The 24,113-nt window shown below is 48.6% G+C and overlaps 1 protein-coding gene across 5 annotated transcripts in view; it reads left to right on the top strand.

The window, feature by feature from the left end:
* Positions 1-12,131, top strand: part of RBBP6 (RB binding protein 6, ubiquitin ligase) — a 31,393-nt gene extending 19,262 nt beyond the window's left edge. For 3 of the 5 annotated variants that reach the window (XM_075104582.1, XM_075104580.1, XM_075104584.1), the window contains 10 exons: positions 787-959; positions 1,694-1,797; positions 2,230-2,582; positions 3,667-3,763; positions 3,844-3,922; positions 4,016-4,073; positions 4,984-5,346; positions 5,707-5,808; positions 7,235-8,986; positions 10,139-12,131. In XM_075104582.1, coding sequence (XP_074960683.1) covers positions 787-959; positions 1,694-1,797; positions 2,230-2,582; positions 3,667-3,763; positions 3,844-3,922; positions 4,016-4,073; positions 4,984-5,346; positions 5,707-5,808; positions 7,235-8,986; positions 10,139-11,708 — 4,651 coding nt within the window. In that variant the 3' untranslated portion in view covers positions 11,709-12,131. The remainder of the gene's footprint in view (positions 1-786; positions 960-1,693; positions 1,798-2,229; positions 2,583-3,666; positions 3,764-3,843; positions 3,923-4,015; positions 4,074-4,983; positions 5,347-5,706; positions 5,809-7,234; positions 8,987-10,138) is intronic. The other 2 variants (XM_075104583.1, XM_075104585.1) reach the window with 2 other exon arrangements.
* The last annotated feature ends 11,982 nt before the right edge of the window (positions 12,132-24,113 follow it).

Raw genomic sequence — 24,113 nt, 5'->3', positions numbered from 1 at the left:
GTATCTTAACCTTAAAATCTGTGATGCTTTCTGATACTAAAATAGGGTGGTCCAGTTGTTCATAGCCTGGCAAGTTGGTTGACCTTGTGGTGTGCTAAGAGCCTGTATTTCTGCAAAACCTTTGTGGTGTTTATAGTCGGAATTGTTCTCTTTGACAGCTTGTTTTGCTTGTTTGGTGTTTCAAAGGCTCCTTGCAAAATTTAACAAATAGCTGTTGGACTGAGATTTCCTTCCCCTCTGACTTTTATCAAATCCCATGTGTAGAACAGACTGAAGTTTTCCTGTTGCTATAGACGTCAGAAGATGGTACTGTGTGCTGACAAGAGTGGCTGTTCTAAAACACACCTGGTAGCGCTTCTGTTTTTCTGCCTCGGATCTCCTTTTGTAGAGGCTGTAACATAGACTCCTTCTATTTATAAAATGTAATTACTCGGAGATGACCAGCTTTATCCTGAGCCTGCAATTTACATTCACCCTCTGGCAAAGGAGAACTGAGATTCATTTCACCTGATTTCTAGCTGTCAAAAAAATATTGTTCTAGTCTGAGCTAATTTCTGAGTTGATACAATGAATGGGAGAGTTCTGCAGCAGGAAAATTGTTCCTCCCTCCCTCTTGTAGTGTTGTGGGTATAGAGAAGTAGTTTAAGCTAAATGCCTGTGCTTTAGAAGGCTGGTGTGGAGTGAGAATTCCATCTGTTCTCTGCCTTTGATAAAATCCAAAGCTTGGAAAAGTTTCCCTTTACCCATCTTTAATTTTTTTCTTTTTTTTCCCCACCCTCTCTCCAGGGAAGCTTATGCGATAGGAAAGAAGGAAAAGCCTCCCTTTTTACCAGAGGAGCCGTCCTCCTCCTCAGAAGAAGATGATCCTATTCCAGATGAGTTGTTATGTCTCATCTGTAAAGATATTATGACCGATGCAGTTGTTATTCCCTGCTGTGGGAACAGTTATTGTGACGAATGTAAGTGTGATGTGTGTCTTTGTTAATTTAAAACATCACATCTGACATTTTGAAAGCAGAAATAGGAGATAACAAAATTACTGTGTTACCAGGTCCATTTAATACTTAAGTATACTCTGAACAGGAAAGGACTCTTTGTATGTATTTAAAACAAAAAGAGGCAGAAAGCCTTTTTCACTTTTTGCGTATCTAGTTAAATCCTCTTTGAATGCGGAAGAGCGAGTATAAAAGCGCATAACTGCGCAGGTGATTACAGTAGTAGATACCGAGTGCATTTTTTTTTGCTCACAGCCCTTTCTCTCATGCAAAGTTACGTCTCCAGCTCTGGTGACTTACTGTTGTCTGCAACAAATGGGTGGTTGGGCGTTTAATCCGCGTTCTGCTCCGCAGGAGAGTTGGTTAAAGCCTTCAGAACTCAAACCTACAAATGTTTTTTTTGAAATTGTTTAATTCGTTAACCTTGAGGTTGCTGGCGTCTCACTGCACTAGATAGTGGAAAAAAAGACACGGCCTACTTTGTGTTGTCAAATGTTACCATAGTGAAATATCAAAGCTGTGTAGTTATTTGCTACATACTAGAAGTTTTTTACACTATTGAACATTTATAGCTTCCTGCGCTCAGTTAAAGACTGTATTCACCCATGAATCATACATGTGTTTTTGTATTCGATTACAACCCCAAAATTTGCCTTAGTTTGGCTAAAAACTGTTTCGATGATTCTAATTATTCGCAGGTATTAGAACAGCATTACTGGAATCTGAGGAACATACGTGCCCAACGTGTCACCAAACAGATGTTTCTCCTGACGCTTTGATTGCCAACAAGTTCCTACGCCAGGTAACAGGATGGCTTTTACGTGAACAGTTTGTAAGAAAAGTCTATTTATAAAAAGCTGAAAGGGAAGAAGATATTAACTGACATCCCCTTAAGCAAGGGTAAATTGAATTAGGCTAAATTTACTTTTCAGATACACTATCTGTTGTTACAGAAGCTTACAACTCTTTAGCGACCATCTAGCGAATTCGGGTCACGCTTTTGTTTAATAAGGTTGCCTTTCAAATTCGGTGTTAGCACTGAAGTACTTTACAAACGGGAAGCCTGAGTTACCAGACATTAATATCAGCGTTTAATGTGATGTGCTTCTATACCTGTGTGCTGCTTTATTTTAGGATTAATAGCATTTACAGGAATGCGCGAGTAATTTTGCTCTCGTTCATCCATCTACCGAAGTTTCATACTACCTTTTTGTAAATGTTTTTCTGCCTCTAGGCTGTTAACAACTTCAAAAATGAAACTGGCTACACGAAAAGGCTCCGTAAGCAGATTCAACAGCAACAGCAGCAGCAACCGCCACCTCCGCCACCTCCACCACCCCTAATGAGACAAACGATAACACGTAACCTGCAGCCTCTACTCCGGCCAACAATTTCCAGACAGCAGGATCCACTAATGATACCATTAGCTTCTCTGGCTTCTCGTTCTGCTGCTTTGTCGTCGCTGGGCCCTGGTCAGTCATCTGTGGCAGCTGGGCTGCCAGTAAATCCGTCTTCTGTCGTCGTCTCTGATCTCCCTCCAGCAGTGTCCCTGTCTCTCCGTGGTGAAAAGCCAGATGGACCTTTTCGGTAAGTAAGTCTGTAGATGTACATGAACATAAAAGACACCAAAACACTTAAGTTGGATTCTTCGTCTCGAGCTTCTCTGCTAGCGATCTATATATCATTAGTGACAGTTCCAGATGATTGTGGGAGTTCTGGTTTTTGTTTTTACTTTGAATGAGAACACTTTAGTAAGTGCCTCATGCAAGAATTTTCAGAAGTACTTCTTGTTTGGTTCCTTTATCCGTCATTCAGTACAGGTTCACCTTGAAAGAGGAACTTTTTTCCCTAGGAGCCCCTTGCTTTTAAGTGGCTAGCAATTCCTAAAGCAACCATGTAGCTATGTCAAACCATCTTGGGTGTGGTATTTTCTCTTTAGTACTGAGGAAATAGTATTTTCACGAAAAGTCTAAAAGTATGATTGTAGGTAAAATTGACCAGGTGTTTTCACGTAACTTTTTTTCTACAGTATTCCTGCCATCAATATGATAAGTCAGAGTCATCCGCAGTAATACACGGTGTAGCCAGGGACGCGTAGTAAACATTGAAACACTGTAAATTTGAGGTATTTACAAACATGAAGGTGTAAGTTTGCAACCCAGTGAAGTCATATGAAAATACATGAAAAATCTGTACTGTTGTTTAGGGCTTATATTCTTTCAACTTCATGCCTTGCACACAAACAGCCACTCTGTCCAGAAGACTGTCAGGCTCAGCTGTACCCTTGAACACAAAGGATCACAATTCAAAAGAACCTCTAAGGCAGCCTCTGAATTAGCACATAAACATTTCCTAACAGCATTTCAGTTCTTGCATCTTCCAAAACTGAGATTCAGTGTGTGGGTGAACCATACTCTAATCCTTCCATGTGCAGTTAGCTCCAGAAAATATTTTTTCAGCAAGCTTCCTCTTCAAAGGCCACTAGTCTGCGGAGACTTCTCGGCACGCTTCATTCGGAATCAGCCAACTTCACTTTTGTAAATCTGATTAAGATTATTTTTTCTTTTTTTTTCCATTTACAATAGTCAACCTTTTCTCACCTTAGACTTTGTGTTTCCAGCAGCACTTCAAAACAGTGTTTGAATAATAAAACATGTGGGTTTTGTTGTAGTGATGCCGATACGGTCATACCTCCTGCTGCTCTGGTGACTGCCGCCGAACTTTCTAAATCTTCCTCTCTGTCAATCACCAGTTTGTTGGAAGAGAAGGTAAATTTCATTTCAACATCTGCAATGATTCTTGTATTTTAGTAGAGCTTATTTTCTAACTGTTTGCATTTATGCACAAGGGCTATCAGGTTCCGGTACTGAGACAACCAGCGTTACCAAGTCTTCTGGGCCCCCAAGGACAATCAATTCCCACAACTGGTGAGTAACTATAACTTGAGAATTTCTTCTGAAAGATTATCTTCACATAAACTGAGTAGGGTTTTTTCTTTTTTTCTCTCCCCACTCCAAAAGGTCATCCAATGAGAGCCAGTACAATTCGCTCAGCAGGTGGCAGACCAGGCTGGGAACTGTAAGTATTCCACAGAAATTCAATATATTACTACTTGTAACCTCTTAAATTAGGCCATAACACATAACATACACAACAGCTGATTTGTGATGAAATAAGTATGCACAGATAGTTGTGGAGAATACAAGTGGTAATTAATTTTTAAATGGCTTAATTTGAATTAGCTTTAGCAAAGGAGACCTGTGCTTGCAGTAAGATTATTTAAAATAAAACTCCAGTACATAATTGAAAAGAGGACTCTGGAAAATGAACGCTTTTTGAGGAAACCATAATTACATCTGAAAATCAAATATAATTAAAAGATCAGATGGAAAGCCCCCCTTTTGATTACTGGCTGAATACGGCTGAAGAAATTGATTTCCCAATAGAAATCAGCCTCCAACATTCTTTTTTTAACAACTTAGTTGATACCGATTGAGCAAATTATTGGAAAAGTCAGTGCTGTTAATTTATGACAATTTTAATTTCTTCCATTTGGTCATCTCAGACAGCCAAGCTGCTTTCTCTCAGATGGAGAGAGAGGAGCCTGTTCTTTCTGTTATTGCAGTGTCAGGTTAGCCCTTCCTTTTGGTATATATTTGTTATGGGTAGATCGTAAGGGTGCATTGTGCTTTTAAAATCTTAAAGGTAAATCAAAACAAAACGCAGGATCCATCCCACAGATTATGTAAAATCTCAAATTCTGTAAGCAAGAAGCTAACAATTCAGGGATAAGAACAGGGAACGGTTTTGGGTAGGGATGCGGGAGGGCAAGTATGAGGATCAAGAAATGAGTATAGTCTCCAGTGCACAGAAAGCAGGGAAAAAATGCTTGAGAACCAGAAGTGCTCGCCACCACGCTCCCGCTTCATTCGCTTTCCTCTTCAAGATCGGGGCAGAGTGTAACAGACACGTTTTTGGATTCCTTTAGTTCAAATCGAGGACGCCCGCACAGTGAACGTGCCCAGAGGACTCAGGCCCCGACACTACCAGCATCAACACCAGTCTTTGTGCCTGTGCCTCCACCTCCCTTGTATCCTCCACCACCCCACGCACTCCCTCTTCCACCGGGGGTGCCACCACCACAGTTTCCTCCTCAGTTTCCGCCTGGTCAGCCTCCATCTGCTGGGTACAGTGTCCCCCCTCCAGGATATCCCCCAGCTCCTGCAAACATGTCATCAGCCTGGGTACCAACAGCTGTACCAGCGGCTCATTCAAATACCATCCCAACGACACAGGCACCTCCTTTATCTAGGGAGGAGTTTTACAGAGAGCAGCGGAGACTTAAAGAGGAGTAAGTATTTGGCTCAATGAAGCCGCGTTGTTTTTCATTTTTGTGTTTCGGTAGCGTGTCAGACTGCGGTTACACTAAAGTGCATCTGGCATAAAAAAAAAAAATGACATAGTGGTTTTTCCGATATACTTTTTCGTTGCAGACGGTAAACATGCAAAGCTAAACCAAGACAAATGTAATTCTAAAACTTTCCCTAAAACTTTTAGGAATTCTAAACTGTTTTTGCTTAAATAGGATGTTCACCTTTTGCATTTGCATGCAGTATACGTTTTCTCATATTGGCCATGTTTTGTTTCTTAATGTCTTTTTGTAATAAAGGTCAAACTATAATTGTAATAAAGGTCAAACTTATTTTAACAGGGAAAAGAAAAAGTCCAAACTTGATGAGTTTACAAATGATTTTGCTAAGGAATTGATGGAATATAAAAAGATTCAAAAGGAGCGTAGGCGTTCGTTTTCCAGGTAACTGCTTTACATGTCCGTAATGGAGAAGCAGATTGTCTAGAAGAATCAGGAGGAGTTCCACTCCACCTCTCTATCGTTAGATGGATTGGATGATGCGAGGGATTAGCAGTGATCGCTAGCTCAAACACGGCAGAGGTTACAGCTGGCTGAGAGTTACAATTGGGCAGCGGTTGTTAAGGAACAGGTGTCTTTTCCTAAAGCTTCTCTGCAGTGACACCCTTCACCTCCTGCCAGCCGTGAGAGGCTGGAAACTGAATAGGTGGAGTTGCTGGATTTTCTGCGTCTCCCTATTCTGATTGTAACCATTACCTGAAAGCACTTCGGAGGAGATGTGCGAGAGGAGTTGTCTTCATTCCCTCTTTCGTTTATCTCATGTGGATACATGGAGAGATCTTAACCTGGACTGCAGACTGGTGGCTTTCGCTAGTGTTTTGTTGACATTGTTAAATTTTTCTTAGGAATTTAAAGATCAGGCTTGTTTGTAAGGAAATCTTAAACTGGTGAAGGACTTTGAGAGAAGGAACAATGCTAATGAGCATATGTGGAATAATGTGGAATTAAAAGAAAAAAAAAAAAAAAACCCAAAAACTTGTGAAGAAAAGACTCAGGGTAGCTGATGTTTTCTGTCCCCAGAAATCACTTGGGCAGGAGTCTGAGTAGGTCTCTCTTAGTAATGCTGTCAGTATCTTTCCTAGAGTAATGGCACTGAGTCCTCCTAATAGAGGCTGAGTTTAGAAGCTTTTAGATACGATATTTCTTGAGAGCGGTCACTAGCCTTGGTTAGAGCTAGAGGTGTGTGCAAACTTTTGCTAGGACATCTGGCTAGAAACGTTGCTTAAATAGCCCTGCATGTAGGATCGCAGTACAAGTATTTTGCATCCTGTACAAATTGCCAAATAACTAGTGAAGTTAAACAGCCTAAGCTGGCATTTTAAAATTGAGCTTTACTGTCTTCAGGCTAAATCGTGTTTTCTTGATGTTTGATACTGCACTGTAGCCACTGAGGCTTGCTCTTTTTGCGTCTTGCTGCAACAAAAATGATTTGACTGCATGTAGTTGCTGAGTAGTGAAAGATGTCCGTGTTCACATACCAGTAGAGGCCAGTATACACCACCCTAAATCAATCAATAGCTATGGCAGTTCATGTGATAGAAGTGAGTGGAAATAGACTTACCCTTCCTGTATGTTTTTACACTAACAAAGCAGCAGCTGTTCTGTCTTGTAAGCAGAAACTTTTACATGTTATCAGTTTCTTCAATTTGCAGTAGTATTATGTCAGCAGCTGAAAGAAGCTTTGACATAAGCATATGGAGAGAGGAAAAAAAAAAAAACCAAACCAAATTTGGGAGGAAGAAAATTGGGGAGAGTGACTGTTTAGAATTAACTTCATTTATGGGTTTTTTTGTGTTGTGTTTTTTTTAAGGTCCAAGTCTCCCTATAGTGCTTCATCTTACTCTAGAAGTTCGTATACCTACTCCAAGTCAAGATCAGGTTCTTCCCGCTCTCGCTCCTACTCTCGATCATTTAGCCGTTCCCATTCTCGTTCCTACTCACGATCGCCACCATATCCAAGGAGAGGCAAAGGGAAGAGTCGTAACTATCGCTCTAGGTCCAGGTCACACGGTTATCACCGTTCAAGGTCAAGGTCACCCCCATACAGAAGATACCATTCTCGGTCAAGGTCTCCAGTATTTAGAGGCCAGTCTCCCACTAAACGGACTATACCTCAAGGGGAAGGAGAAAGGGAATATTTTAACAGATACAGAGAAGTTCCACCCTATGATATGAAAGCTTACTATGGCAGGTCTGTTGACTTTAGAGATCCATTTGAAAAGGAAAGATACAGAGAATGGGAAAGGAACTACAGAGAATGGTATGAAAAGTTTTACAAGGGCTATGCTGTTGGTGCTCAGCCTCGACCTCCAGTAAACAGAGAGAACTTTTCTCCAGATAGGTTTGGTCCACCTGGGACCAGGCGAGAGAACTCGCCGTACGCTCGGGGACGTAGGGAGGATTATCCTGGTGGGCAGAGCCACAGAAATCGTAATATTCCTGGAAATTACCCCGAAAAACCTTCTGGAAGAGAGAGCCATGGCATCAAAGATCCTACAAAATCAAAAGAGAAGGAGGTGGAAAACCCACTGGGAGATGGCAAAGGAAATAAACATAAAAAACACCGGAAGAGAAGAAAAGGGGATGAGAATGAAGGATTTCCCAATGCTGAGTTGTTGGAAGGCGCGAGAAAACCAAGAGAGCCAGCTGCGGCAGAAGACGTTAAAACAGACTCTCTGTTCATGCTCCCAAGCAGAGATGATGCCACCCCTGTGAGAGATGAGCCTATGGAAGCAGATTCTATTGCTTTCAAACCGGTGTCTGAGAAGGAGAAAAAAGAGAAGGATAAGCCAAAAGCAAAAATTGACAAGACGAAGCGGAAAGTAGAAGTGGCTGTTCCTCCGAAGAAAGACAATACAGTAAAACCAGCTAAAGCCTCCCAGGAGAAGGCGGATGCCGAGCGTGAAAAATCGCCTCGAACGGAACCTCCTGTGAAAAAAGTGAAGGAGGAGTTGCCAAAGACAGACAGTGTTAAAACATCTTCCTCTCAGAAGGATGAGAAGGCTCTTGGTACCCCACGGAAAGTTCACCCAAAAGTGACAAAAGATCACCCAGAAACCAGACCAGCCAAGGAGGAAAAGGCAAAGAAAGACCATCCAAAAGAAACCAAGTCAGAGAAGCCCTCCAACAAAGAGGACAAGTCAAAAAAACCTGCTGAAAAAAGCAAACCTTCTGATGCAAAACCCGAAAAAAGAAAAAGAAAAGCAGATGAAAAAGTCGATAAAGAACATGAAGCCACTTCTGTAAAGGCCTCTAAACCAGAAACCGCTGAATCGAAAACATCGCCGAAGGGGAAGACGGAGCCCGATGGTGAAAAAGGAGAGCGAACTCCAGAAAAGGATAAATCTGCTTTTCTTAACAACCCTGCAAAAAAGATTAAACTTAATCGAGAAACTGGCAAAAAGATTGTGAGTGGAGAGAACGTGCCACCTGCAAAAGAACCTGCTGAGAAACCTGAGCCCAGCAGCAGCAACAAAGTTAAACAAGAAAAAGCAAAGGGAAAAGTGAGAAGAAAAGTAACAGCAGCTGATGGATCTGGTTCAACTCTTGTAGATTATACCAGGTACCTCATCGTTTCTTTTCCTGTTCTTCCTTTCCTCCTCCCCACCCAGAACATGTAAGATTCTTTATGGTGACTAATGAAAGGCACCGCTAAATCCGTGCTAACTGAGCGAACAGTCTGTGATCTTCCCTGTTAAACTGTAGTTGGGTCAAAATCCAGTTCTGCTGAGACAAGCAGTCAGCGCTGCACAGAAAGCGAATGAGGTTAATTCATTGGTGGGCTCTTTGACCCTTAGTTCTGCAAGTTTCTTTGCCCTCTTCTTACTCAATATATGTTGAGTACTCCTTTTTGAGGGGTCCCCTCTACGTCTTCCTTCAAATCCAGCTTACTGCTGAAGGCAGGCTAACAGACACATATATATATATATATACACACAGACACATATATAAAATATACCGTGCAATATTCTGCGTCTTAAAAATTGCAAGGTTTCGTCAGCACGACATGAAATTATACCTTGCAGAAATAGCAGCTTGGTTGCCAATATGTTGTACTGATCTTTGCTGTGACCGCAGTGCCATGTTGACACTGCTTCCAGCTCAGTGCCAACTTTTTTTGGCATTTACCTTGGAGATGTCTCTTCTATATTCCTCCTTGTGACATGGGGAGGGAGGAAAAAGCGTTCTAGTGTGGACCTGTTACTACTTACATTTCAGTGTCTAGAGAAGCAGGACTATGCAAAGTCAAAACATTCAAGACATTGCCGGAGACTTAAGATAGTGTCTTGATAATTCTAAAGGTTTTTAAACCGTACATTTTTTCTAAAGAACAATACTGGGACATGAGGATAAAACTTTGGTTGTGTATCCCTCTCCATATTTGCTTGCTTACATGTTGCAACAGGAATGTATATCTAATTTATCTGCCATTGGTAGAAGTAGGACATGAAGGAATTACCAGACCAGACAGTCCGCAGTCTGATAATCTTGTGTCTTTGTTAATTAAATGTATAGTAGGAAGATACTAAAGATACTGATTGCTCATAATCTTAGCTAGTGGACTCATCCTTTCTCTTGTCTGTTCCCTTAACTGAACATATTTTGGAAAAATACTGAAGATTTAGGATTGAAACAAAAGCCGTTTATAGAACGTTACAAAAGACGGCGGTGTGTCTCTCTCACCCATCAGTAACGTGTGCTTTTTCCCTCTTAGCACTAGTTCTACTGGAGGAAGCCCCGTTAGAAAGACTGAAGAGAAGCCAGATACAAAACGAACTGTCATTAAGACCATGGAGGAGTATAATAATGATATAACAGCCCCTGCTGAAGACGTCATTATTATGATCCAGGTCCCTCAGTCAAAGTGGGATAAAGATGACTTTGAGTCCGAAGAGGAAGACATTAAATCTACCCAGGTGCCTGCAAACGTAGGAAAACCTGCTAGTGTTGTAAAGAACGTGAGTGCAAAGCCAGCGAACCCCGTAAAACACAGTGAGAAGGAGACGGAACCTTTGGAGAAAACACAGAAAACAACAAAAGAGGCAAGTTATGAAAGCTCCCAGCATGATGCAAAAAGTTCAAAAAGTTCCGTGTCGAATGAGAAAGGAAAAACCAAAGACCGGGATCATTCTTCGTCAGACAAGGACACTTCTGAGAAGAGAAAGAGCAGTGTTCAGCCAGAAAAAGACCACTCGGAACGTGCGACCGAGCAAGGAAATGGAAAAAATGTTTCTCAATCTTCCAAAGACAGCAGGTCTTCAGAGAAACACGATTCTAGCCGTGGATCCACTGCTAAAGACTTTACCCCGAACCGAGACAAAAAATCTGACCACGATGGCACCAGAGATCATTCTGGTTCCAAGCGGAGAGATGAAAAGAGTGAATTAGCAAGGAGAAAAGACTCCCCTTCTCGAAACAGAGAATCTACATCGGTACAGAAGAGTAAGCCGAGAGAAGAACGAGCAGAGCCGTCCAAAAAGGGCGCTGGAGATGCCAAGAGGAGCAGCTACAGCCCTCCGCGTGAGCGGAAGCAGACTGACCACAAAGCTGCTCACGATTCCAAGCGTACGTTGGAGGAGCACAAACCTCCGGATAAAAACCCAGGAAAAGAGAAAGAGAAGCACGTGCCAGAAGTAAAGAGCAATAAAGAGAAAGAGCCAGCTGGTAATAAACCACCTGTGAAACAAGAATCCCCAGATGTAAAAAACGAGAAAGAGAATGTGGCTGGACAAAATGATAAAAGCGCTGTCAAGCCCAAGCCTCAGGTAAGCAGCTCCTCACGGCTCTCTTCTGATCTGACTCGAGAGACTGACGAGGCAGCGTTTGTACCAGACTACAACGAAAGTGACAGTGAGAGTAATGTATCTGCGAAAGACGAGGATGCGGCAGGAAAAAATGCGAAAGAACTGAAAGAAAAGGCTGTTGAGAAGGCGAAAGAGGAGACAGCAGCGCCCGCTGCGGCTGCCCAGCCCGAAGCCAGCCGAAGTCAAAGCCAGAGCAGCCCCAGCGTTAGCCGCAGCCGGAGTCAGAGCCCTTCCGAGAGTCAGACTCGAAGCCACAGCAGCAGTGCCAGCTCAGGAGAGAGCCAAGACAGCAAGAAAAAGAAGAAGAAAAAGGAGAAGAAGAAGCACAAGAAGCATAAGAAACACAAGAAGCATAAGAAACACATTGGAAACGAAACGGAATTGGAAAAGAGCCAAAAACACAAACACAAGAAGAAAAAGTCGAAGAAGAGCAAAGATAAAGAGAAAGATGACCAAAAAGTGAAATCTGTCACTACATAGGATGACAGATAATTAAAAAATGACTTAATTCCTAAGTCATCTGTATTAAATTTTGTTAAAATGTAAACGAATTCAAGCGTTGTAAATAATGACATGAAAGACCCTGTGCTGCACTTAAAATATTGCTGCTTGATTATTTGATTTTTACATCAGAGCTTTATAAAAGTGAACATTTTGTACAGAATTGTGAGTTGTGACCATGTAACATGAAAGGTTTTGCTGGGGCATCTTATTTTTAACCACCGTTAATTAGTTTGGGTGGAGTTTACTGTACTGTGAAAATTTTCACATTTGAATTTTTTTTTAATTGCCTGGCAGAAGAAGCTGGTATCAGTTATAAAATACCAGCAGAATGATTTGCAGAATACATTACAGCCCTGTTATGTCACTTTTTGATTACAATAAAAAGTTTTCAGTAAACTACCCAATGTGCTGAGGTTTCCGGTGGTAGCTGAACGTCAGCAGGGAAGGGACCCGTGACAGACGGCGGCCTCCCGGGAGAGCTTGCTGGCGGCCGGCGCGTACGGAAAACACCCCATCAGCGGGTTTGCTTTTCGAAAGGCAGGTAGGACTTCGCAGCTTTTGAAGGGGCGCCGCGCGGGGAGGGGCCGCCAAGAGGCGCGGGGTTTTTCAAGGGGCCGAGTGGACCTTTTTTATACTGGAAAAGGCGGCGTGTGGGCCCCGAGCGTTCAGCCCCCCGTGGCGGCGGGTACCCGCTGCGGAAAATAACGTTGGGTTTGAAGCTGGCACATCTCAGCATCGCTCCAGCCTGTTTAGAAAGCTGTGGTCATTTGCCAGCAGGCATCTACGCACGTTTTAGGGTGCCCCGTCCTTTGTGCTTCCTCTCATAACGATGCTGATCTCCAAGAACTGTATGGTTTTTAAGTAGAAGCTTTATGAATAGCATGTTCATGTAGTGGTGCTACACGATACAAAACTACCCTTCCATTAACCGTGGGCTTCAGGGCATGAGCGTGGCAGCCAGAAGAAAGCCCCCAGGAGAGGCAGGCTCCTGCTTTAAACTGCTTCGAACAATGACAGGGAATCTAGAAAATGTAGATTTAATGAGCTTCATAAATTTTAAGACGGGTGTAAATAAAAAAATAAAGGGGAGTGGTGGGTGTTGCCCACCTGTCAGCCAGCACGTTAAGAAATCCTTCTCGTGCATTAGGGGCGTAACATCCCGGTAATGACCAAATTCGGTAGTGGGAACCCTCGACTCTGGCTTTGGGATTTGCCCCAGGAGGGCTCGGTTTGAAAGTTCCATAAATTAAAGCAGCATTTCAGGGCTGCCTGCTTGTGGAGGCTGGTTTGTTCAAGAAGTGTCGTCGTCTGCAGGTGCCGTTCCTGGGGTGTTGAGCAGTACAGAAATAGCAAATTAATAATTCATCTTGCTTTCCAGAGCGGGTGGCTGTCACATTTTAAAAACGGGGTTAGAGACGGAGCAGCCTGCGCTTCTGACGGTTAAAACAAGAACAAATGAGAATTTGCACTGGATTTCACGGCCTGGAGTTTGTGCCTTTCCCTGTCGAGGCGTTCGTGGTGGGTTTCGGGTGTGCAAGGTAAAGCAGGCTTCCTGATAAAGCCGCCCAGATTTTCACATCCTGGAATCAAAAAGCACACGTCCGTGAGAGCCGTTAGCTGCGCTCGTCCGGCTCTTCCCACGCGTGGCCCGGGGAGCTCGTCTCACCGCAGCGAACGCGTGCCGGGCAGACGGGGGTCGGAGGCAGCCTCCCGCTCTCCCTTGGCATCGTCTGTGCTTGTCGCGACGACGCCAGCCAGGATTTATTTTGCACCTTTCTCGATGCACAGGCTTTGGCCTAATGAAGTACAGAAAATTGAGGGCTTGGTGGAACGGGGCGCTGGCCTCAGTTGGCGTGTGTTAAGTGTGCTTTGTTGTCAGGCTTCAGAATAGTGAGTAAATTCGCACAGAAATAAAATTTTTTTGATGTTTCTTTATGGAATAGCTCTGTAAAACCGGGCAGAATGGTGTATTTTTATATAACCTTGTGCTGAAAAAGCTGTAGCCGATGCCTGGCTTAATCTCAACCTCTCCTCCGCCTTCAGAGCACTACAGCAGCATTGCTGGTGATTTTTCAGTCCCCTGTGAACTCAGTTTACCCTGCACATGGAGTTTCTCACGATGACTTTTTTGCCAGTTTTCTGAGCTGAAGGCACCTGGAACGCGGTTATGCTCAGCCTGAATAGGTGGGGTTTGCTTACAGTCGCGTTTCACAGCCTTCCGACTGGGTTTCCGAAGTTCCTGTGCAGCACCTACACATGGGGCAGGTGCTGGCTCAGCGACTAAATGTAGTATGTTCCGTGTGGAACAAATAGCGCGTGGCCGCCTGCTAAAGGCGAGCGATCGATCGCAGATCCTGCGTCTGCCCGCAGAACCCGAGGGCCAGCCCATCTCCCCCGCCTTCGGCTGAGGGTTTGAGCGTACCGAGAGGCAGCAGCTCTTAAGCTGGAAGAGCTCAGGTGGGAAAGAAGGTGCTGTGAAAATCTTAATGACCGAACAGGAGCTACCCCGAGGTGGGCGACAGGTTGTCATCCACGACTCGGAAATAAAGGAGCTGGGGAAAAAGAAGGCGAGGGCGTAAGGCACAGGGTGGTGTCGTGTGTGGGTAGAGGGAAAATTAAACCTAGGACACAGTGGATTTTAGTTAGGACCCCTAATTGTTTTGCATTTTAAAAGTAAAGGCCAGGAAGGAAGAGCTTCTAGCCCTTGTTTAAGGAGAGAGGAGTAACGTTGAGAACAGTAGTGGCAAATACGCCTTTCCTTAGCCTTCACCAGAAAAGTTTGATTGTAACTGGCTTTAGGGGAATTCAGTTTAGTAAAAGGCAAGGATCACAGGCCGGAGAGAAGAGCGTGTTACACGATGTTCGGGTAAAACTCTGCTTGAATGGTAAAGGTACCAGTCGAAGTGCTTTTTTTTAAACTGAGGGATGGCGTTGTGTCTCGGGTGACTGAAGAGCAAACCTCGTGCCTGCCTTCAAAGGGGAACAGGATCGGAACGTATTTACGTACTTGTGGTACTATCAATCCAAATTTGCCTGAATATTTTATAGCATATAAACACACAGGAGGTAACAGGGTGAAGAGCGGTCGTTACCGAACCGAAGAACAAGGGCCGGAGCTGACCCTGTCTCCGCAAGCCCTGGTGGCTCTGCTGCAGGGGGGCACGCCGAGGCAGCCCTGGGCTCCTGCGAAGCTGCTCGGTGTTGGAACACCAAGGGGATCGTGCCCGGGGTCTGGAGTTTGTGCCCTCAGCCCGAAGCTTCGCAGCCCTGCGCTCCCTGCGCCGCCAGGGACGAGGGGCTTGCAGGGAGCTGGGACAGCCTCGCTGCGCCCGCAGGGCACGGGCACGTTAAGCCTGAGCTTTGACGTGGCACTATTAAGCCTGAGGTGCAGGAAGGGAAACCAGGGGCTGACTTTAATACTGATGCTCGGTGAGGGTGGTGAAGGGCTGGCCTGGATTCTGCCAGCGGCTGCAGACCCTCCTGCGCTGAGCACGAGGCAGGCATGCACCGGCAGGTCTGGGAGCTCAGCCTGGCGGGGGGCACGTGAGCCGAGTTCTTCACAGCTTCTGCAAGTGCTTTTTCTGATTCAAAATGGGGTTTTGTAGGTGTGATTGTGAAGAGGGGGGTGGTGTTGGTCGTTTGCCTAAGTTGTATTGTCTGATGGGAAACTGCCAAAGTGAACAGTGGGCACGGGGGGATGCTGTGGGAAGCATGAGGGTTCCTTCCTTACAGGTGGGGAAGACAAACGTATTGGGCACCTGATCTGCCCCGGAACAAAGAATGAAACAAGTAATTTGAGCCTATGACTGACTTATCACTGGAACAGAAATGGTAAGGTGCGAAATCCCGAATGCCCCCGCTTAGCCAGAACCACCGGAGGGGCTGCACGGTACTTGCCTGCAGGCTGAATAACTGCAAGACCAGGTCCTCAGGTCAGAGCAAGCTGCAGAGGCCAACCCTGACGCTGAGAGCCGGTTAAAGAGGGGCTTAGTCTACAAAATCTTGACGTTTACTCTGGGTGAGAAGCATCTGGCTGTCGGGGCTCGATGCCCCTCGCAGTCGTGTATTCTTTAGTAGCTTTTAGGTTTTCTTAAATAGCAAAAGCAGCGCGTGCCTGCCCAACCTAAAGGGGTTGGACGTGCAGCTCACCCCGCTCATCATCAGAGCAAATACTGGGGTTTGTGGAAGGAGGGCGATGGAGATTAATTTCTGTATGCAGCCTGGTATCCTCCAGGACTGTAGCGTTTGTTACTGAACTTCTTTGGAAGTTCCTGATTGAACCTAAACGCCAGGCAGAAAGCACGGCTTTTGAAGAAATGGTTGCCAAATTGTTTCTCGTATTCTTGCCTGGCAAGCTGAAGGGCTCGCTCTCTAGCGGCTGGGTTTTATGTTGAAATGGGATCAACTGAGATTTGCTTTTTGCACCGTTGCCCTGGAACTGGGTTCCATAGGAAGAATTTTAATATAAAATAATCACGTTGTGAGCTTAGCCGTCCGCTCGGCACGGATCCTGCGTGAATACAGCTGCCGTCAAGCCGTTCCGTCTGCAAAGCCGCCGGAGCAGGGCGCGGGGCTGGCGATGGGGTGCTGGGGAGCGGGGCTGGGTCTGGGCAGCGATCGCACCCCAGGGCTGCTCCAGCGCCGGTGGCTGGTGAGGAGGGACCTGGCAGGGAAGGTCACCTCCTCGTGGGCACCAGCCCGGGGCGGCGGGGGGCAGCTGCTGCCCCCTGGGTTCAGTTAACAGGTCAGGAAGAGAAAGCAAAGGCAGCCCAAGGTTGAAGGAGGCGACACCTCTGAATGAGACTAATTAAAAGGAAGAGATAATCAAGGCCTGGAGCTTTCAGGAGTCCCGCTGGGCTGGGGGATGCTGGGTGAGCTGGTGGGGGAGTGCACCTTTCAGGGGAAGGAGGCTCCCTAATTAAAAAGGGAGAGCAGCACTCGGCGGTGGGGGCTGGTGGAAGCTATTGGGGCCCCGCCGGCTTTGGGAGCGTCGCTGTCACGTAGCTGCTCCGCTGCGCGAGGGTCCCGGCGCGGCTGGGGCAGGGGAGTGGAGCCGGACCCCTGCCCGGGGTTGATGAATGATTAACTCGTTCAAGAAACAGGCAGTAAAGCTCATGCCTGGTTGGAGGACGGATTCACCTGCTCTCCAGCTCCAGGACGATTAATCCAGGGCTCGCACGGGGAAGCTGGGCTCCGGCTGAGAGGGTGGCTGTGGGGTGCCAGGGTACTGGCCCCCGGGAGGTCCGGCTGGGCTGGCAGCACGGCATGGAGCTGGATATGGAGGCAGAGAGAAGGGTGCTCCTGGGGCAGAGTTCTTGTCCCAGCCCCGTGGGGGGACCTGGTGGGGACATGGCAGCCCTGCCCCCCCGACCCTGGCTCGCTTCCGGGGCCCCACCGCCCCCAGGGAGGAGGCAAGGGTGCAAAAGCGCCGGGGCCGCCTCGTCACACTGCTCAGCTCCTAATTACGGCCCGTGGTCTAAGAGGTGACCCACCAAGGCAGGGTCCCCAGTCCTGGCTGGGGGAGCAGCCCCCCACCCACGGCCGGCGTGGGGGGTCCCTCTGCTCCCTCCGCACCTCCGGATGCACGCCCCGGCCCCGAGCAAACCCACTACCCGCCCAAAGCCCGCCTTGTGACGCGATGCGGCGGGTTTTGCGAACAGAAGGCGTTGGTTTTGCCAACTCGACCGCTGATCTCGCCCGTCCTGGGCAGACGCAGCCTCCTCCCACCCTGCCAGGAGCCCCCCTGCCCGCGCCCACACATGACACACTGCTGGAATTACCTGCGATTGGTCCTGGAGCTGGGAAAACTCCCCGGAACAAGTTAGTGATTTTTGAACCAAAGCTAAAAATTGCAATCAGTTTTGTGTTTGGGACACTTTAGGGCTTTTTTCCATTCGCTATTTAATTTCTAAGCTGTTTAGCCCCATTTGCGGCCGTGTAATTGCGTTGTGTGAGCGATTCCTGGGTTTGCAGAATTCCTCTGTGGAGGTAATAGAAACCTCCAGCTTTGTGACCGCTGCGCTGACCTGCCTGGGCAGAGCCAGCCCCTGAAACGCGTATGCTTATAGCGTGAGTGTGTGGAAGAGCCGTGGTTTTTTTGTAAGTCTTTCTTTGCAAACGATTAAGATTTTTGTTGCAATTTACATTTTGATCGGAATCTAAGCCAGTACTTTAAATTGTTTTCACAGACCTGGATGAAATATTGCTGTGCTAGGTTTTGATTTTATTTTTTTAAATACAATTTTCAGCAACAATATTGATTAAATCTTTTGTGATAATGCCAGAGAATCAAATACGTGAAGAACAGGAGAAACAGCTCAGACTTTCCCATTCCCACAGTGCCCTGAGAGGGGCAGGTATTTAATGTGCGTGAGCCTGTAACTTCAGAAAGGACACGGTCTTTGCTTCCAGTTATGAATTTCACATCTTATTTTCTATTTCCCATATCTATTTCTATTGTCCAGACCCCCCCAATCCCCATCGGTGTGCTCAAATTATTCGTAAATATAATCTGATAGGAAATATTTTATGAAGATAATGCCTCTTCCTTATCTCTTGTTTATTTTCTACTGCAGCTGTGGTCCTTGCAGATGAGCTGCATCTGAACGATGTGCTCTTACTCCTGAAACGTGCATTTATCTTTATCTGTTCCCTTCTAGCTGAAAAATACATTACACGTGAGGGCAGAATAAAATAATACAGCAGTCACTGTCTCTTCCAAAATACATTTAATGTTTTAAATGTCTGCAGATGGGTTTCTCTCTCTCTGGATGCCGAAGAGGGGAAGCCGTGGGCTCCTCGTTATCCGTCACTTCTTGGTTTTTGACACCGCTCGCGCTGAACACATTAATTACAGTTATTTAAAGCTCCGGGAGGTTTCTCCTTTAAACATCCAAACCTTTTTGCTGAACTAAAGCCGTTCGTGAGGTTTCGCTGGCGTCTGTCGAGCGCCCTGCCCTGCCCTGCCCGCAGCTGCTCCATCCCCGCGCAGAGCCGGCGCTGCGCGGTGAGCTGACACGCTGGTATTTTCTTAAAGACAGCAGGTAGAGCAGTTTGCTTGGGTGTAATGTCTTTCATTTAGCCTCCCTAATGTATAATCTTGGAGTCAATTTCAATTAAAAGTGAAATGTTTTGATGATTCCCAGCCTTATTTTAATTCCCCTCTGTGTAGAATATGCTGTAAGTTGATAAAGCATAAAACCAGGCACCGCAAAGCCGGCGCAGGTGCTTCCTCATTGCCTTGTCCAGGGGGGCACCAGCTTATAAAATTAACAAGCTTGCTTTTGTCCAAAATCTACCTTTTTGGGCTTTTATTTTTTGCTAAGTATTTGGTGTCTCTCCAAGCGTTTACCTGCAGCCCGTCCCGGCGTTAACACCGCTTCTCCAGCCATGTTCAGTCCCGTTGGCTTTTGGCTCTTCTCTGGCACAAAACCAAGCCCAGACAAACAAGGAAACAAGGCAATGGCACCAACCCCGCCGGCCGCCTCAGCCGGGCACCGGCACCCCCTTCCCACCGGCCGGGTCTGGAAAGGCAAACCGGAGCGCTGGGGGCGCGGAGGGGCCGAGCCCCCTCCCGCGGGGTCTCTGTTCATCCCGGGGAGGTGCTCCCCCAGCGCTGCTCCGGGGCATCTTCTTTGTTTCCCATCGGCGCAGTGTTTCTTTGCAGGAAACATATTTTCCCGTTCCTGGCCTGACTTCCCAGATGCTGTGTGACACCTTCAACCCGCCTCGGTGGCTCGCTTCCTTCCGCCGGCGCGCGTCTCCCCGCCGGGCACGCCTCGAGGACGCGGGGTGTCGGTGCCTCTGCTCGCGGGTAAGAGCGCGTGGGCGCAGGGCACCGACTCGGAGCCGCCGTGTTGCACGTGGGCTCCCGCAGCGTTCACGTTGGCTCGGTGTGTGCGGCAGATGAGTTGGCGGCGCCCGCCCGGGGTGGGCATGCGGGGCATGCGGTGCCGGCAGGACGGCTGCTGGGTGAGCCACGGTGCCCTCGTAGGCAGCCCCAGCTCCGCAGCGCGGTGGGGACGACGCCTTTCCAGACCCATTGCGGCTGTATCCATCGTCCGTGCAACAGCAAAACAACGCTCTGTTGGGTTGGGCCGGGCTTGTCTGGGCGGGGGAGATGGCGGGAGGGTTTTGGAGGAGGACAATGACGACGGTGATGAGGAGGAAGATGCTGCATGGAGGGACAGGGTGCCTGGCAGGACTACGGGGCTTCGGCTGCCTTTGCAGAGCTGCGGGGGACGCCTGGCACCGGCGCTGCCCCAGCTCGGCAGGGCTGACGTCACCGCCCGGCACGAGGGACCGATCGCGCTCGCTGCCGAGCCTGTGACCCGGTTTCCCTCCCCGCGCAGCGAAGGCTTCGCTCACAAATTCAAAGCCCTAATCCAGCAGAGCCCGCCCCGGCCGGTGCCTCCAAACGCCCTCATCCTCCTCCGCGAGTGGAAATGCCTCCGCGAGGTCCGTCAACGCCCGCTCCTTCGAGAGGTAAACGAGAGTTGAATAATTAGCAACGATGCGTTCGGCGGCGAAATTCCTCAGCTTTAATTTATATCCGCTCCACTGTTGCGCATCCCAGCCGGGCTGGGCGGGGGGAGGCGGGATGGGGCAGCTCTGGCCGGGCACTCGCCCGCCCCATCACCCCTCCGTGGGGCCGGGGCAGGATGAGGCTTCCGCGGGCGCTTTCCCCATCCAAATTTCATGCATGCGTAAGCGCGCACGTCTGGGCTTTGTCACCCTTTTGTGAGCGAAACGGTTGTTTGGTAGCAACGAGCAAGGGCTCCTTGCCAAGTCTGCCTAATTAAGATTAAGCATATGCAGATTTGCCTTGTTTTCGGCTAATGACAGCTGCAAACAATTATTTGTCATGCTCGCTGACTGTTGATTGGTAAAGGTGAGGACTGAACGCGGTCTGCCTTTGCGCGGCGGCGCTGCCGGCCGCGAGCGGTGTCTGCCACCCCGGCGCCCGGTTGCTGCTCGGGGCTCGGCCCGTGACCTCGGTGGTCCCCGGCGGCGCGGGTCAGCCCTGCCCGAGGGCTGCGGGGCGGCTGGCTTGGGCATCGCCCCCGTAGCTGGGTTGGGATCGGCTGGCGGTGGGATTGGTTTATTTGGTTGTGTTTTCAGCATTGCCATCGGCGTAGACGCATCGTGACGTTTTCACAGGAAAAATAAAGATGTCTGCAAACGTATCTGACGTCTGCAGTTGCCAAGCCAGCAGCCTTCATCAATTTTCTGCAAGCTGAGAACCAAAGCAGAGACTAAATGAGGCGGGAGGCTTCCCGCCCGCAGTCCTGCTCTGAGCGCAGCTCAGGGAGCGCCTTGGCATCCCTCCAAAATGCCTGGGCTTTTTAAGGACATCCTTAAAAAGAGCCTGATTTCCTTTTATTTTTGTTATTATTATAATTACGATGATGAAAGGAGAGCGCCTTTTTGACAAAAGGATGCCTGAGCAAATGAAATACTCTGTGTCGCAGATGAAAACACGCTGCGTTGTTTTAAGGACGGCGTGGAAATGAGGACGTGGTGAAAAAATAGTCACTGCCGAGGTATAATTATGTTCTGTTTGGCACACGCCCTGCTCGGTGCTGTGTGCCTCGTGGACGCGTGCGCTCTCACAGCCTCCCCTGCTCCGGTCTGCAGCCCCAGGCCCGGCAGCCGAGCCCGGCCGAGGTGGATGCACGGGGGTCTGTCTTCAGATGCATTCAGGATTCCTTCCTGTGTGTTTCGGCTGATTCCTGTAAATCTCTGTTTCTAACCCGGGGCAGGGGTGGGACCCCTCCAGCCCCAGGGGACGGCCAGGGCAGCTCCGGCTCTGCCCCACAGGCTTGGGGCAGCCTGAAAGGTGGGTGCCGGGGGGGGGGCTGCGCCCCCAGAGCTGCTCGTCTGCCGGCTACGCTCAGGCTGCCCATGTTGGGAGTTTGTGTCCTCGACCATGAGGGCCAGGAGCAAACTGCGCTTGGAAGCAGAGACAGGCTGACAGGCAGCAGCCCCGAGGAGGGGAGGAGGCAGAAGCACCCCCGACCCACCCGCAGCCCCAGCCCTCCAGCCGAGGGCACCCCGTACCCAGCCCCGGTGCTCAGTGGCCGCGTCTCCTGCCCACCAAGTCCTCCGCTCTGACACGAGCCCGCGCTGCTCCCACGAGGAGCCGAGTCAAACGCTCAGACGCTTCTGAGAATATTTTGGAGCGTTCCTGATTTTAATTGGGTTTACTTAATTATTATTTACTTTGACTGAAGAAACTGTTGTATTTAAATAACACTGTTTTTGCCAAAACGCTGTCACGGAGAAGCTGCTTTCCCTTTAGGAGCCCTCAAACATGGGCTTCCATCCAAGCCCCTCGGCTCGGCAGCGCGTGGAGCATCATCGTTTGTGCTCCTGCTCCTTCCCTGCCGGGAGCGCAGCTCTGTGCTAAGGTGAGAGCAGGCAGTGGAGAGGGCGAACGGGAGCTTTGTGCCGTTTCCAAATGCACCTTTAGCACTTCTTGTTGGAACCTGGCAGGGCTGAAGGTCTCGTCTGCGAATGTCCTGCGGCTGGTCAGACCCTGGTGTGCCCTGAGGAGTTTGTGAGGCGAAGGGAGAACAGGTCCACAGGGCATCTGCAAACGCGGGAAGGATAAACGACTGCACTCGGAAGGCTGGTGGGGAAGAAAGCTGAACCTCGAGGGGTGAAAAGCAGTCCGTAATTATAGATAGCAGCAATAACCAGCAGTTGCACTGAACTATGAGCAGACACATTCTCATTTCAAATCATAGCGTGGGGCTGCTCTTTGTTGCTTCTTTTTTTTCTTGTTTCTTTTTTTTTTAAATCACAGTTAAACATCATCCAACTCCTCCTTGGAGCTGGCAACGCCAGCTCTCAACAGCAGCGACTTCCACCCACCGCCGATGCTTTGCCATCCCGCGGTGCGGGGCAGAGCCAGGCAGGCGACGCCCCACGGGGACCCCCGGCGCTGCCGCTGGGCCGGGGGAGCGGAGGGTCTCCTGCGCTTCGGGATTTCTCCACTGTGCCGTGGGCAGGGCAGCCCCAGGCAGGCGGTGTGAAATCCTGCCTCTGCTCATTTGGGCATCCAAACTCGTTGACCCAAGAGGGGCCAGGGTTACATTTGGGATCCTTGTTTGACAACGGGGCCCCTTCCGTATGTCAGCTCATGTGCCGTGAGGGCCCCGGCAGCTCGGGAAGGCTGAGGGGAAGCAGCGGGTAGGAAGGTACTGGGCATCTCAGAGGATGGAGCCCAGCAGCCCTGCATTAGGTTATTGAAACAGCCTTTCTTTTAAAAGCTATGAAAAAAACTAGATCCTGGGATAAATGCATGTCTGCAGCAAAGCGGTGCTTTCCTCCCTGGTCAGGGTTGCTCTTCAGTGTGGGATACGCTGAAGCTCTGATGTTTTGACGTTGGCTAATGTGCATCTTGTATCGTCCTGCTATCGCTGCCTGGCGTATCGGCAGGAAATCTGCAGCCGTTACACAGAGGAGGCAGGAAAACCGTCATTTGTATGTGACTGTTTTCTGATTCAAGCTGCTGAATATTCAACAAAAATCATTTGTGACCTATATTCAGCGTAATCGCTGTTATTGCAGGGTAGGTAACGGAAACGTCGCTGCAAGCACCGCAGAACGCGGGCCTTGTCTCTGCATCGCGTTGTGCAAAAGGTAGTTGGGAAGGGGAAGGAGGCAGCGATGGTGCAGCAGCCTCCGGCCGCTGTGCCGGCCTCTCCCTGCTCCTGAGCCTGCCCTTGGGGAACTCCTGCTTCCCAAAATCTGGATGTAAAGAGCGTGCAGTTCTGAAGAAAATACAAAGTAAATCTGAGCGTTGGAGGCAGTAAATCCCACCGTGGCGCTCGGCGCGTGGAGGACCTCCGTGCCCGGGGCTGCCCAGGGGACGGGGCGTTTGGGGCTCCCCAAAGGTGTGTTTCTGGCTGCGGGGCTGGTGCTGGGGAGCCTCGCCCCCCACCCCTCAGACCATTTTTCCCCCCGTTTGCTCAGATCGGCCTGAGCCGCGCTCTGGCAATGGGTGTTGCTGCCCCTTGCAGCCCCCCGGCCCTGCTGCTGCCGGGCTCGGGGCTGGGGCTGGCGGGGGGCTGCGGCAGCGGCGCCTTCCCCCCAGCTCGGCAGGGCTCGGGCTTTCCCAGCCTCGCAGGGACGCACCCCTGTGAAAACACCGTCCCTTCCAGCATCCGTGAATGATTTTTGCACCCAGGAACACCACTTTTCTATCATTTGGTCTCCTTATTTGGTATTTCTTTAATAATTAGTGGCAGATTTTGTACTTATGTTTGCAATTATCTAAATGCCTTTGGGACATGTTCTGCCAGATAATTGAATCTCCTTGGTATGTGACTGCAAAGATATTGTTAGTGAGCGCGGGCTGGAGCCGAGGAATGTTTT

Source organism: Phalacrocorax aristotelis, chromosome 10 (assembly GCF_949628215.1).
Source record: "Phalacrocorax aristotelis chromosome 10, bGulAri2.1, whole genome shotgun sequence".
NCBI lineage: Eukaryota > Metazoa > Chordata > Aves > Suliformes > Phalacrocoracidae > Phalacrocorax > Phalacrocorax aristotelis.
This window is presented reverse-complemented; position numbering and strand designations above follow the sequence as displayed.